General features: G+C 38.7%; 1 protein-coding gene across 11 annotated transcripts in view; it reads left to right on the top strand.

Moving 5' to 3' along the window:
* The first annotated feature begins 995 nt into the window (after positions 1–995).
* GRIA4 (glutamate ionotropic receptor AMPA type subunit 4) overlaps positions 996–15,215 on the top strand; it is a 185,214-nt gene continuing 170,994 nt past the window's right edge. For 3 of the 11 annotated variants that reach the window (XR_011919677.1, XM_072403134.1, XM_072403139.1), the window contains exons 1-2: positions 1,000–1,526; positions 3,302–3,460. Coding sequence is in view for 10 of the 11 variants with exons in the window: in XM_072403134.1 (XP_072259235.1) it covers positions 1,439–1,526; positions 3,302–3,460 (247 nt within the window). In the remaining variant the exon portion in view is untranslated. Of the gene's footprint in view, positions 1,527–3,301; positions 3,461–15,215 lie in introns of all 11 variants that reach the window. The other 8 variants (XM_072403131.1, XM_072403132.1, XM_072403137.1 and 5 more) reach the window with 5 other exon arrangements.

Genomic DNA, 15,215 nt, shown 5'->3' on the forward strand with positions numbered 1-15,215 from the left:
AATAACTGTATTGAATCCAATACAAAGTAATCATTATTATATATGCATACAGTATAATTATATATATATATATTTATATATTATATATGCTACTGTACAGTTATATTATTTTATTATATATATATATATATTACTTTTAATACTATATTATAGTATTTGTATGCAACCTTATTTTAACCAATTTTTTTCTTTTATTTAAAATTTATTATTAATTATGTATTAAATATTGGACGTATTTCAGTGAGTTATACCTAAGAACTATATGCCTACAATGTAAAATAAAAAAAAAATTCCATACAAAACAATGTACCGTTTTTGGTGTAAAAATACAGACATAATTAGACCGCCTGGGCGGTTAATACATATGTGTGTTAATGCATATGCGTTAACGCAACACAGCTATCAATAGACCTTCAGCATTGGCATTAACCTCCTGGGTGGAAACCCCAAGTGTAACTCAGGGTAGAAAAATGCTAGGAGCAGTAACCCCTTCTTTTTATTATTATTATTATTTTGACATGATTTTGTGTTTCACATTTTTTTATACCTTTACTATAATATACTGTAAAATACATTTTCATGAAAGCTGTTTTTAGTCATATACAACCGAACTGAAATGAGGTTAGAATACTTCCACTGGTGTGCAGCAATAGCTCCGTATTGAGCCTCCTCTTTGCATAAAAAGAAATGTTTAGGAAAGTAAAGTTGTCATGTTTCTGAGGATACAATATATCTCTTGAGGACATCTGAAGAAGACTCAAGAGCTACAATAATGATGTCAACTTTACTTTGTTGAGTAGAAGGCAGTGAATGAGGAGGACCCTGCACCCCACATGGGGATGGAGCACCATTGGGTGCCTTGGAGAGCCAGGAGAAGAGCTTGACCTTGGCTCACCCTGCTCCCCTCCCTGCCTGGCTCCCCCCGCAGCTCTGGTGCTGAAGCAGGGAGAGGCTTTGCTGCAGTGGCTCTCCCTCTCCCTCTCTCTCCATCTCTCTCCTTTGCTGCTATAGAGCTGTGGAGGGGCCAGTCCTGTCTGCCTGCCTGGGAGCCCCATTGCGCACCAGGAGGGAATTAAGTCATTGCCTCCATCAGTCCACCCCCATTCTATGAGCATCCCATTCATGCTATTTCTAACACACTGGCAGAGGGGGAAGAGACAGGATTGCCTTTGTGTGTGATGGGGGGAGAGTGAGATAGCGCATGTGTCATCTCAGCGCAGCCACTAGACGCTCCCTCCACCACCAACTCCACCATCTTGCATGTGCAAACATCTCCAAGCGGAGCTCTCCCGGGGCTATGGACACTGCGGGAAGGAGCCTGGGCACAAGCATGGCATGCTAGACTGGCAGCACTGCCTCTCTCTCCTCCTCTGCCCACCAAGCTTGTAGTGGCATCGATGCTTTTCTGCAGCATCTAAGAGAGACACAGCCAGAGAAGATGCGGATTATATGCCAGCACATTGTGTTCTTAGTCTCTGGATTTTGGGGCATTGCGTTGGGAGCTTTCCCTAGCAGCGTGCAGATAGGTAAGAAGATGGGCACTGGGGCACTGGGGCACTGGAGCTTCTTAGGGCCACTTTGGGCAACGATGCATGAGTGAACTTAAATGGGAAAAGCTGCAGGTGCCTCCAACTTCATCCTGAAACATTTTGTTAGGATTGCTGCTCTAAATATGATATTGTTGAGTTAGGTGGCTACAACCTTTTCAGCAGCATGGCACAAGTCACTTCACACGTTGCCTTTAATTGCCTTAAACCCTACACACATTGGCAGAAGAGCTTGCTATCTAAAGGAGCCACCAATGCATAACCTCTTGGTCAGCCTTACAGACACCATTGTGCCACCAGCATGTCTAGAAGCTGTGACTGACAGCTGAGTGTCAAAGAGTTTCTGCAGCAGCAGCTCCAGGCTTTACTAAGCTGATCAATATTGATTAATGGGTCTGTTTGGCTCACTAGATGACATCTGCCCCAAGGGTAACCCCCCCCCCCCCAAGTGCCACCCAGGCCTGGCTGCCCCTGCATTGTGAAAATGCTTGATGTGTGTGATGGGATTGCTGCAGTAGTGGTGCTGTCCTGTTCTTGTGCAGTCTCCCTATCATTTGTACATGATGGCTAGTTGGAAAGTTGTGCAGTCTCGCATCCCTTACTATGGAAGCCTGTGCTCTACTTTGCATTTTACACTAGTTTTTTTTTTTTTTTTGCAGCTCACCTTTGCATCATTTATTGCAATGTAGTTTTAAAGAGATGGGAGGGGGGCGAGTTTTAATGAGATTCAGAGAGCAGACTGACTTTTTGTCCTCTCTGTATATTAAGACACTGCTTGTTTTCAGGCTGATGGAAGTTCTTTTAAATCATTTAGTAACGCATTGGCTATCCTAAGGAATACAGGGATATTGGGATGGTGTAAGTCAAGTTAAAATTATTGTAAGACATCAGCTTGGCTTGTCACTTAAATTCTTTAAAAGGTCATACTAATCTTATAATGGGAGATTCAGTAAAACCCTTGGTGGTAGATATGTGATGTATTATTGGGAAAGGCATGGCCAAGTTGGAGGGTAACCATTTGCCAGTGGTCTGGAACATGGCTTGCAGCCAACCTTCCATTGTGCCATTATTTTATAGGATAATAGAAATAATTGTGTTTGTGGTGCAAATATCTAACGCATTTTGGTGTCAGCATGCAGTTCTGGTTTCAAAAAAGGACAAATATTGCAGCTGCTTAGGTATCTAACACCTGTGGCGCTCATAGGTTAGCCAAAGATCTGTCACCTAAAACAAGAGATGGAAGGAATACCAGGAAAGTGACTTGATGCAACCTCTGTGACTGTTATCGCTGTTTTTGATGTTGTAGTGTCCTTTCCTTGTCTATATATAAAAGGAAGCCATGACTGATTGGTCAGTATTCAACACTTTCAGTTGTGAGTGCCAAGTTATATATAGACATCCTGTTTGCTGATGCTTCAATTGGTTGCATTACTGGCAAATATTAGTCCATATGTTACTAGCTGTACTCAAATACAACCCGTAGCTCATTGATTATCCAGATGTAGCAAAATGGATGAATTGAGATTGCTAAATAAAGTGAATGATTGAGTCCAGCATCTGAGCTGTGATTTGAATGTTTTCCCTTGCACTGTGCAATGCGATATGACTGTCACTCCATGCACATGTCACATATCAATGCCTCTAATTAATGGAGCGGAATGCTGCCAGTCCTTATTGCACCTGCAAACAATGAACTCATTGCCCTGCAGGATTTGTGCTCTGATAACAGTACCCATTTTTGTCTTTTTTTCTAGGTGGACTTTTCATCCGAAATACAGATCAGGAATATACCGCTTTCCGATTAGCGATTTTTCTCCATAACACAAGCCCCAATGAGTCGGAAGCAATTTTTAATTTGGTTCCTCATGTAGACAACATAGAAACAGCCAACAGTTTTGCAGTTACAAATGCCTGTAAGTATGCATCAGATGGATGTGCAGAAGTCACAGATAAATAGAAGCCATTTATGAGATACTTGTTCATACACAGCCATGTGTAGGGGGCCATACTATTTATCTTTTGTATTCCCTGAAAGCAAAATACAGTCTGGATGAATTCTTGTTAGCTTCTGACCTTAGAAATCAGCTTCCATTCACTCTGCTGACTAATCAGATATGACATTTTCTTGGTAATGTTATGCAGACGGGGCCGTCCATTGAAGGAGGGTGTTTGGAAAGAGACATGGCAGCAGATAGTTGATATCCATTGCCAGATTAAAATACCTTTTCCAAATCCCAAGCCAGGTATTCAAATACAATATTGAAATACTATTTAAATGTATGAAAGCAGGGTGCATTTAGCCTTAGCGACCATTCAATTGTCAATTCACTGCCACCAGTCCAGTGACAGATTTCGCTATGGGCCTCGTATGTTGCCTTACTAAATAAAAGTGGCAGGTGAATGCCACCCTGTTAAATTTGCAATTTTATTCTAAATTATCATTAGTGCTTTTTATGTTGCCTGTCATGTTATATATATATAGTCAACACTCAAATAAAAAGTGACATGCACTGATTGTAAAACTGATGCAATGATAATGCAGAGGTTTTTGAAACAGAGGTCTAAAAATTGGTGAAAGGAAATCTTGTTCTGCCAAATGGATGCCAAATTCTTTTCCATTGATTGTTTGCCATGGCTAACATTTTAATATTTCCTAGTTTTATTACTGGTGTAGAGAGTAGTAGAATACAGTTACCAATAGCATCCAATTACAAATTAGCTGTTATTAATCTAACCAAACTGAACTAATAAATGCTGATCTGCAGTTAGGAATACAACATCATAGCTCCACAGCACTAAATTGTGCAGAGTTATTTAAAAAGATACTTGCCCCGCTTACTTTGCATTCATTTGCCTGAGAGCCAAGGATCAGAGGTTGTACTGATTTACAATCTATTCATCCTTGACCCCGTTTATCCTATCACTTACAGATCAAATAAATAAACAGGATATTGCTTTTCATATGATTGGATAATTAAGTGAATCTTAACACTCAAACACTCAAAATGTCAGCCTGTCCAAGATTTAAAGCGCACATAACAGAATATGATAACATTGCACTTTACTAATAGTAATGCTCCATATACTCTTATGCACATTGATGAGCAATTGTCTGGTGACCTGTGACCTCTGACTGTCAGGCTTGAAGTGGAAAATTGACCCCAGACTCTCAAGACTAAAGTGGACCCCCCCCCCTTAAACAAAACAAAACATTTGCAAGCAAGCAGGCTTTTTATTTCAGAGGAGACATGCAATTAAACATTATTACATCCCAGTTTGCAAACTTCAGAATGAGGATATGCACCATAATTTATGTTCTGTGCTGGTATGAATAAACTCCCATTTGCATTGATTGGAGTCATGAATTCCCACCCAATCACCATGGCTGGTGATAATAAAATGGGAAGTATCTGGGGTGAAGATGACAGTGCAGGTGATTGAGTCAGACAGTTACATAGGTGGACAGATATAAATCCTTTTCTTATAACCAAGTTTGCAGTGTTGTAATAAGGGTGAGTTCATACAGGGCATTTGTTGAGAGGTTCAAACGCTTTATATTCCTTTTCTATAACTCTAGCTAACCTTAGTGGAAATCACTTTCCCATTTCTTGGATACCCTAGAGGTAAGCAATTGCCCCCAAATAAATCAGTGCAATCTGATATTCATTCGGAGGGCAGAAGCTCAACTAACACCCAGTAAAAATTCCAAATTGTTGCACAAACCCAGCCAAGACTGGTTCTCTTTAAGTAATAAACCACTGTGAAGAGTAATAAAGAGGTGCAGTCATCCATAACCTCCAATCATATTTCAACTTATTGAGGTCACATCAGTTCAAGAAGACCTCAGATCAGTTTCTACGGCTTGCTGCAGTATATGTATTTCCTTCTTCGCTTTCCTAAGTAAACCATCATGTTATTAAATAGGTAATTTTAATATCGTCGCTGCCACCAAAGGTTTTTTTTTTCTATATAACTGTTTACGCTGTAGGCTGTTTTTGTTGATACAGCCTGTGTGTATTTTTGATAGCTGCCAGCTAGTCAGAAAGGTCTTAAGGATATGCAGCAAATCCAGACAACAGTGTTGGGATTAACATAATGCAGATGCAGCTTTCTGCTTCAATGTATAGAACGTTTGTCTTAGCTGGATACAAAAGCCAATGGCTGTATATAACAACAATGCAATGTTTTTTTCTATTCTGTTTTCATTTACTAAGGATTTTGTATTTATGTTTATTGGAAAATGCGAGTAGAAATGCTGCATTGGGTCCCTTTTGTGGTTTAATGTTTGTATCGCCTTTTGGGAAAGCACTTGCTACAGCGGTTATGCAGTGGCCTGGAAATTAGGCAGCCAGTGAAGTGGAAGGTTATCTTTATAAGTAGGTTGACGCTGAAGCTTGATCTGCTGATGTCACTTAAGGCTGCCCTGCTCCTATATTCTGGGTTATAAATGTCTGTTATCATCACGTAATGCATAGATCCTCTGAGTGTGTCTCCGTGCATCCATACATAAGTGCCAGAGCAAGTTAAAATCTGCTCTACTCCGTTTCACAGAAGACACTATCTGGAACCGCTGCCACATACTGAGCCGTTATCAGTCCAGGCAAGAAATTATTACTGTTCCTATGATTACTGCGTTTGGGGAATTTGCATCGCATGTGGCGGTTTGCTACGCTGGGGCAGACATTTCGTCATCCTTGGAGAAGTAAATTGTTCTGTAATAATCCTTTCAGTAACAAAGTTCTGGTTGGTGTGACTAAGGTGTAAAAAAGGGATTGCACAAACAAACGATATTATTCGTTTGTTTCGATAATATTAAAAAAAGAATAGAAAAATCTCATTGTTTATATGGCACTGTATTGCCACCATAGAAGGTCTTTGTTTCACCTTGGTGAAAGATCTTTTAGCTTTTGTTTGTACATGAATAAGATGAATAAGCGAGTAAAAGAAAGTGCAACTTGGGATAAAATGTAAGCATGTGAGTAAAATGACATGCCTAATTGTATAAGAAAAAGTCATAAAACACTAGATGGGGGATATATACCTATGCATTTGTGGTAATCTGCATGGGTTATTGCAGCACGCTATAACACCGTATAAATATATATTGTGCAATAATTCATTTGTAATCGCACCGTTGTGCATGGCTGTACTTAGGTGTGCCTGTATGTGAATGTACATTCAGTGCAGCATTATTTGTTGTTCATTAAAGCTCATTAATAGCCCATTTAAAACAAACTATCTGCTTTGCACACATGCAACACACAAATAACAATTAACACCCAAATGGGTATGATTGGGCCCGAAGTACAAGTCACGGGGACCCATTCATCAACGCATTACCTATAATTTTGAATAGGCGGCCAATGTACCCCAATGTAGCAAAAATTGGATGTAACCCATTTTTTCTACCACAACACATCACAATTTGTGTTGCAGTTTTGGTACATGGCCCACTTCTGTTTTAGCATGTTGACGTGCCATGGAAGACAAAAGGCATGGCAGCGCACCGCAGGGTGTATTTTGTTGTAAAATTGCACATTGTGCTATGTGTTGCCATAAAGCCAAGGTGTAAATAAGCACTATCTGTTTCATTTCTAAAAGTCCCTATGTGACTGACTTATTTTTTTTATTAGCAAATGCCTAAAATGTTGAAAGAAAGAAACTAGTTAAAATATAATACAAGTGACACAGATTTTCACGCAACATTCACAAGTATTGGACTGAAGAAAGCCTAGGAACAAAAGACAAAAGCCAAAAATAAACTGCGCACAGTTGGCTTGGTTGGATTCTTGTTTCTGGAGCTCATATCCATATTGGCTGATAAGGAAGATCTATGGTCTAAACGTGTGCAAACTGTTCAAGGAGGACATTGTAAATGTATTTATAAAGTTTCTATGTTTTCAGATTTATATGTAAATAATATCAGCTTGATGTATATAATTGGACTAATTTGTGCTCATGGGAGCAGCCATGTTTGCTCATTACTTGGGCAGGCTGTTCTTACTTCTTTGTGTGACACACAAAGGTTGTTCTCTACTTCTTCACAAAATGCAAGCCTGCAATAATCCATAAATAAAACAATCATGATTCAGCACATTCATACGCCACCTGCTTTGTTAATGCTATACCCATGCGGTCAGCCACATTTGCTTTCCTCATTAAGCTTTGCTGATTGTATGGATGAGGTACTGACATAGTAAGGGTCACGTTGAACCATTATACTGGCACATTTGCCATTCCCATGACTATTTCTTGAATCTAAGGGAGAAGGTGAAAGTTTATTAACACTTAGTACAAACCTAGTACTCAATAACTGTCACCAATAGCAATCATAATGACCTTAGGAATGAATGGTCAGTGCACAGATATTGTTTCTTTGTTCAATGGAGTCAAGGCCTTCCATATAGTGATCTGGCATGGTGGATAGATAGATTCTCAACCTTGCAAATCAATACAGGTGACAAATTCTAACATCTACATAAAGCTTATGACCTGCCCATATAACCTTTTTCTTCACATAAATACTTGCGTGCAATTTTTGGCAAATGTTAAACTTTTTTATAATATTTTAGAAGCGATTAGCTAAGGAAGGAGTTAGGTGTTTTCTGTGGTTTGTTTTGTTGTCTGTATCTAGGTTTGGGAGTTTCACTTTGTATAAATGTCCTGATCATTAATGTTGCTGGGAATGAAAGTTAGGGAAAATCCAAAATCCTGGGTCTGAACAGGAATATTGGGGCATTTATGTTGGCATGTTTTGTGTTTGGGCAGCCTACCCATTGCACCACATTGCACAGAACAGACATGCCATGCTTTGGAGTGCACAGAATATTTAGCATATCACCTCTATGGTCACTCTGCTCTGTTCTTCTGTCACATGTGCAGTTTGATGCGGGTCTACTACATATACATACACATGTACATGCAGCAGACCTGATTGGTTGCTAGTCCCCTCAATCTCTTAATATGTTGCTCTAAAAAGAAATACATGAGGCTGATAGCAAATCAAATCCAGGTACCTATACATGTTTTATTATGTTTCACTGATTACAATAATGGATTAACTTTTTTGTTTGATTTTCTTTTTAATATACTCTTTATATATATATATATATATATATATATATATATATATATATATATAAACAGACTGTTATTTATTACTTTCAATACACCTTTGTTTTGTTTGGGAATTATTTGTTTCACACACAAAAAAGTAATTTACTGACTTTTAACTTCAACATATCGCCTGACAATAAACCCACTCTTTATTTTATTTAATTTAAACATTTACCAATATAAATAAAGTACAGTACTTCTTTATAATTTGGTGCTTTTTAAATAAATGTTTTATTATTATTATTCATATTAATATAATAATAATTATAATAATACATTTAATAAATGTATCTACATATATATATTTATTTATATTTTGTCTGTAAATATTACTATGGTGGTGAAACCTAGTTGTTGTGCAGCTAACTGAAATGATCTGATTGCTTGAATCCCTCGCAGTCTGATATAGCAAAATCCTTTCTGACTCTATAAAGGGGCAGATGGATTTGTCAGTAATTTCCTCTAGATTCTCCAGTCTGGAAATAAAAGTGCAGGGATTCAGTACTTGAGCCATGAGAGCTGTCCATGGTATCTGCATTGTTTCACTACTCAATGACATAGCGTCCCCCCACCCACACACACAGTCCCTTATCCCCGGGTCTGCGGGAGAGGATTATCACAGGCCTCAGAACAATGTGCAATATATTTTAATATGTCTGGAAGGTAATGAACTGGGATTGAATCACTTGTGCTGTAACAAACACTGAATCACACTGGCTGTCATTGTCTGCTTTATTATGCATAGCACTGGGCTTAAAGACATGTCATCACGTAAATGCTTGTTGTTTTATTTATATTCTAATGAAACGTGTACTAAGAACAATACAGAGGGCATCCTCACTGACCTTCTCGGGGAAATGCTATTTGCATGGCTGTCTCTTGCTTTTGTGACACTAAAATGGAGCAAGCATGCAGCTGGTAATATCAGAGGGAAGTCAGACGTCCTGATCTGCATACCTGCTCCAGGTCAGTGACTCGGAAAGTATTGAAGCCTTTGCATTTCTGCAATGACAATCCATGTATTTTCTCAGGTTGCCTATATTATTAGGTAAGGGATAACATAAGGAAAATATGTGTAAAACTCCAGTTTACGGAACATTTTAAATAATAAAGCGCTAGGATTTTGTTTAAGCTGTAGGTGAATTTGGCTTACTGGTAGAGTGGTGTTTGTGCTCCAGCCCCTACCAGTTACTGATTTTAAAAAAGGATACAGAATAGAGTTTTATATAGAAAAAAAGGGTTACATCCCTACGTAAATCTCAGAACCACAGTTTTTACTGCACCAGTCAACATCTGTAGAATTCCTCCAAAGGTGATGCCTATTCCGGTGACAACTGTCTATAATGGAATTTTCATTACTACCTGTTGTGGTTTTACAACCACTTTAAAGCAGATTTTTCTTTGACAAATAGAAGGTCTAGTTTTTGCCAACTCCATGGACCCCCAACATAAATTGCTTTAGAAACCACCAACCTGAAAAAATGTACTTCATCCTGGGCTCATCTATTCTAGGTAATGCTACAATGACTTCCAATTTACTCAACATAATACAAGAATAGGTTCAATGGGGTAAATTGGATTCTTGTAGGATTTCAAGCTCCCATCTCTGTTGATCAACACAGTGATGCCAACTGTGCCCTTAGAAGTATTTTGGAGGTACCATTGTATGCCACACCACTCTTTTTTTCCAAGAGATCCCCTTCAATACCCTCCTACTCTACCATGCCTGCAGTAGGAAAGTTGATGTTGAAATAAACTGGAGTCTAGAGATTGTTGTGGGGAACAAAGCTGGGAGGAGGAAAACGCTGAGGAAGAAAACTTATTGCTAAAGTCATCATTATATGGAAGAACAAAGTTTGAGCAATCAATTTAGAATGCATAAAATAAGAAAAAGGGTTAGGCCACCCTAATATGATTGTGGTTTATGCAGCCTGAGGAGCTTAGTCCTCACCTAAATTCTAGTATCTCTTGGCTAATCCAACAGCAAGTTCTCCTTCCATCATTTTTTGATCACTTGGAAGTTTTTGATATTACTGCCCACCTTTGTGTGTCCTGGCTTCTTCTGTTGTATGCACCATAATTTGATATAAGAGGTATACAGGTATATTAGTAAAAATCTTACTGAAAGTCCCAAAGAATAGTCCAACACTAATCGAATGAATCAGTTTGTGCGGATTGACCCTGTAGTACGTAATTCACACTAAGCTAATAGAGGAACCTACATTCAGCATGTCATCAGTGTCCCTTCAGGTTAATTATCAGTCAAAGGTCTAGCTGGTCACTATTTGTGGGACAATCAGCAGTTTGTGATGAATTGAGCAGATGTACAAATTGTATGAATAGCCCACAGTATTGAATTCCTCATGTGCTGTAGATCCACCGACTGCCTTTTATTGATTGGGTCTTTGTGTATCCCATGCAGGCTAAGGCACAGATATAAAGGGATGGGACTGGTTTTAGCACCATGATATCTGATCCCTAGTAAATGAGATATAGATTGTGTAAATAGCTTCCAGTATTGAAGTTCTATATGTGTTGTAGATCTGCCTGCTGCCTATTTTTGATTAGGCCCTTGTGAATCCCATGCAAACTAAGCCACAGCTATAAAAGGATGGGACTGGTACCAGGTCCATGTTGTCTGATCTCTAGTAAACCAGGTATATACTGTATGAATAGCCCACAGTATTCTCATGTGTTTGAGATCCACCAGCTGCCAATTTTTTATGTGATCTTTGTGTATTCCATGCAGGCTGTGGCATAGCTCACAAAGAATGGACTTGTTCCCAGATTCATGATGTCTGATCCCCAGTACACTTGGTACAAAATGTGTAAATAGTCCACAGTGTTTTAACTTATCTTGTAGTTCCTTTTGCCTATTTTTTATTAGATCTTCATGTATCCAATCTAAGCTAAAAGAGAGAAGGCAATAGTATGTCCCATATTCATGAACTCTGATCCCTAGTAAACTAGGTACAGATTGTTTAGTAGCTCATAGTGTTGAGGCTTCACATGTGTTGTAGATCCACCAGCCCAATTTTGGTTATGTTTTTGTGTAAGCCATGCAAGCTAAGACATACTATAGCTAGGGTAGAATGAGACTGGTCCCAGATCCATGATGTCTCATCCCTGGTAAACTGCTGCCAGAAATAGAGATTAAAATGGCATTGCTCCTTGAAACCCTTTTTTAGCATTGTAACCTGTTGTGCAAACTCGTATTAGGTTTTATTAAAAAGATATCAGGACTGTTAAGGGTTATGTATGAGATATGAGGAGTCTGCTTTTAGACTTTACGTAAATGCCCCTGGAGGCTTCTATGCCTCTGCGTGCAATGATTCTGGCTGTAGATTAACAGATTAAAATATTAAAGAAAAACTACACTTTTAACTCTCGTTTTTATCCCTTATACTTTGTAGATCTCATCCCTTACAGAGATCCTCCTACATTTCAACAATCAGCGTGTCAGAGGTCATACACCATTTGCTTTACTAGGAATCCATTAGTTCTGTAACTGTTCGTGTTATAGATTGATAAGAATGAGGTGAAATAGAAAAGCTGTAAAACGCAATAGGGGATATCTGTCTTACAGCTAGTTCACATGGATAGTCTCCAGGCATTCTTTCTGCATTTTCCAGGTAGCTGATAGCCTTCCAATTGCCGACCAGCAACCAACTCTATGCTTGTTCAAAATAGGCAAATTTCTTGGTGGTTTTGAGGGTTGGTCAACAGTCCCCAACAGTAAATCTGTCATTTTAGTTGAAAAAAGACCCATATATGATTGCTAATGTTAATGTATGTACATTAAAGTGACCCTGTCACCATCCTATTGCAGGTAATAGCACGGAAAAATCAAGTATTCTACATTTTACTTTCCACAAATATTTTTATTTAATTGCAATATTCATTTGAACTTTTTTAGATTTTGACAATGCTAGGAAAGTCAATTCCCTAGCACAGCCCCCCTCAACTTTCACTGCATTCTTCCGAGAGTGCCCCATTCTTTCCTCGCTGGTCCAACTCCTTCAATCCTACTTTTACCTCCCTACATAACCTTTTTTGTAGCTGCCGTGTTAGATGGTAAGGGAAATACTATAGAGCAGCCATTCTTAACCAGGGTCCCATGGAACCCTGGTACCTCCAGGGGTTTCTAGGGGTTCCTCCAACTGTGGTTGACCTCTTATTTGTGTAGTTCTGGAGCCAACACTACTTGATGAATCTAGCTGCATGATTCAAATGATGTTATTAGTTGTTTATAAAAGTAGTTTAGTCCCTACTGTAACGAGAGGGATTCCTTCAGCTGACCACCAATTAAGGAGAGAGTCAATTCCCTAGCATAGCCCCCCTCAACGTACACTGCATAGTCCTCTCTTCTGAGTGTCTAATTCTTTCCCTGCTGGTCCACCCCCATGAACCCTACTTTTACTTGATGATGTTTTTAGATGTTTATAAAGGTATTCTAGCCTCTACTGTAAGGGGGACATTCCTTGAACTGGCCACCAATTTAGGAGACTTTTCCCACATACCCCTGATACATTGCTTTTAGGAGGGATTCCCAGTGACAGGAAAACAATTTAGGAGGATCTGCAGGGGTAAAAAGTCTGAAAAAGGCTGTTACAGATTGTTACTTCTGGGGTTACTAGCTTCACAACCAAGAGACAGCCTACTAGCAGTCCCTGGGCTTGTGAATTTGTACTTTCACAGGAAAATGTAATGCATGAATGTGTTAAATGCCTAAATTTTGTTGCATAGAATGGACTATGGACAGATTTTCCTTGGCTCATGCATAGCCTATTACCGTACCTTTCAAGTGTATCGTTCCCTAATAATTCAAAACAAGCATGTAAATTCAGGTCAAGGCTCAATTAATACAAGATCAAACAAAGTGTTTCAGAATGCATACTACTCCTTCCTATACTCACCTAAGCCCATAGATTTTCTTTAAACATTGACAGACATTATTGCACATGAATAATTTAAAATGGATTTCATTCTGCAGAGCTATCAGAGACAAGCATATTCATTTGTGCTAATATTATATGTCCCATGGGTAGGGATTCTTTATGAAAGCAATTGATTGGATGTGTTTAGTGCAAGAATCAATAACAAATTAAGTACTGGACAGTGTCTTTTGAATGAGCCCAGAGTGTATGCCATGTGGCTGTAGAGTTGCTTTCCATACAGGTATAAAAGAATTTCAATTAAAGAGAATCTGTCATGCTTCTGTCAAAATTCTGCAGCAGCCTGGAACTGAATTGCATTGTGTAATGACTAGTGTCTTAAATATCCTTTATTAGAAATGTCAGCAGCAAATGTTCTTTTTTTTTCCTTGTGTATGAACTAATATATTACACTGTATGCGGCCTGTCTTGTGTTAGCCAATTTTGTGACAGTGAAGTGGCATTTAATTGCAAAAATTGTCAATTGGAACAAGGCAATTTGCTACCAAAATTTTCCACGGAGATGTAGAATGATAAAAGCATTTCATGCGAGGTCGCTATAATCCAACAGTGTTTTTGTGACTGAGCTCTGGTTTAGAGTGCTAAAGCTGAAGTCCGAACAGCTAACAGACAGAGGAAATACATTTACGGGAGCTGTCTTTACCTGCCAAGGGCTTTGTATTTCTGTCCACCCATTCCTAATATTAACAAAGTTCTGTTAATCTGATGTTTTTGTTTTTTGTTGTTGTTGCGGGCTCACTTTTATTTATTGGTCTTCCTGTGATTGGACAATGAAAAGTGACGCATCATACATTTCAGCTTATTCATCTTCTCTCTCCTCCTTCAGCAACAATATATTTGCCACTTTAAAGTGCCTGTCTGGCAAGAACATTTTGTTTATAATAGATAAAGTATGGAAGGATTAGGTTTTATTTTAATGGGGAACAGGAAAGATCTAGAATACCAGAACAAAGGTTGAGAAAATGTACTTTATCATAAAATTTTTAAAAGAAAAGTTAACATGTTTCAGGGGGCCTTTTGATTGGTTCCAAATGGGGCATATAATTACCGCTGTAGAGGAGATTTTTCCCTTTTTATTGTGGGGTAACCCTGGAAATGACATTCAGGTCTTCAGGGAACCCTCTGCTATAATTAATAAATCCACAGATCACAGTACAATGGTCATAATTCTTCTTACGTTGCTGGCCAATGGTAAGAATATAAACCTTACAGACAGCCAATAGGATCACTGGGGGGGTCACCTAACCTGACCTGAGATGCACAAATTTCTCAAGAAACCCCGAGCAACCTCTGGAGGAACCCTAAGGCTCCCTGGTTGATTTATTACTTTTCTAGTTTTCGGTCCTATTTTTTTCACCATTTCCCCAGATATTTTACATATATCTGTTTACCCATATACAGACTGCCAAACCAGAAAAACATTAAGGAGGCGTATTTGTGTATTCATATATAAAAGTGCCAATTTTTGGGAAAACCTGCCATTCTTCCGGCCAACTGGCACAAACCGGTAAAGCTATACCGAGAAATAATGAGAGGCCTCTGTTACAAGTCACAATAGGCTCAATTCATAAAGCTAACACACCACCATAAAGTCCTT

Source organism: Pyxicephalus adspersus, chromosome 1 (genome assembly GCF_032062135.1).
Source record: "Pyxicephalus adspersus chromosome 1, UCB_Pads_2.0, whole genome shotgun sequence".
In the NCBI taxonomy this organism is placed as follows: domain Eukaryota; kingdom Metazoa; phylum Chordata; class Amphibia; order Anura; family Pyxicephalidae; genus Pyxicephalus; species Pyxicephalus adspersus.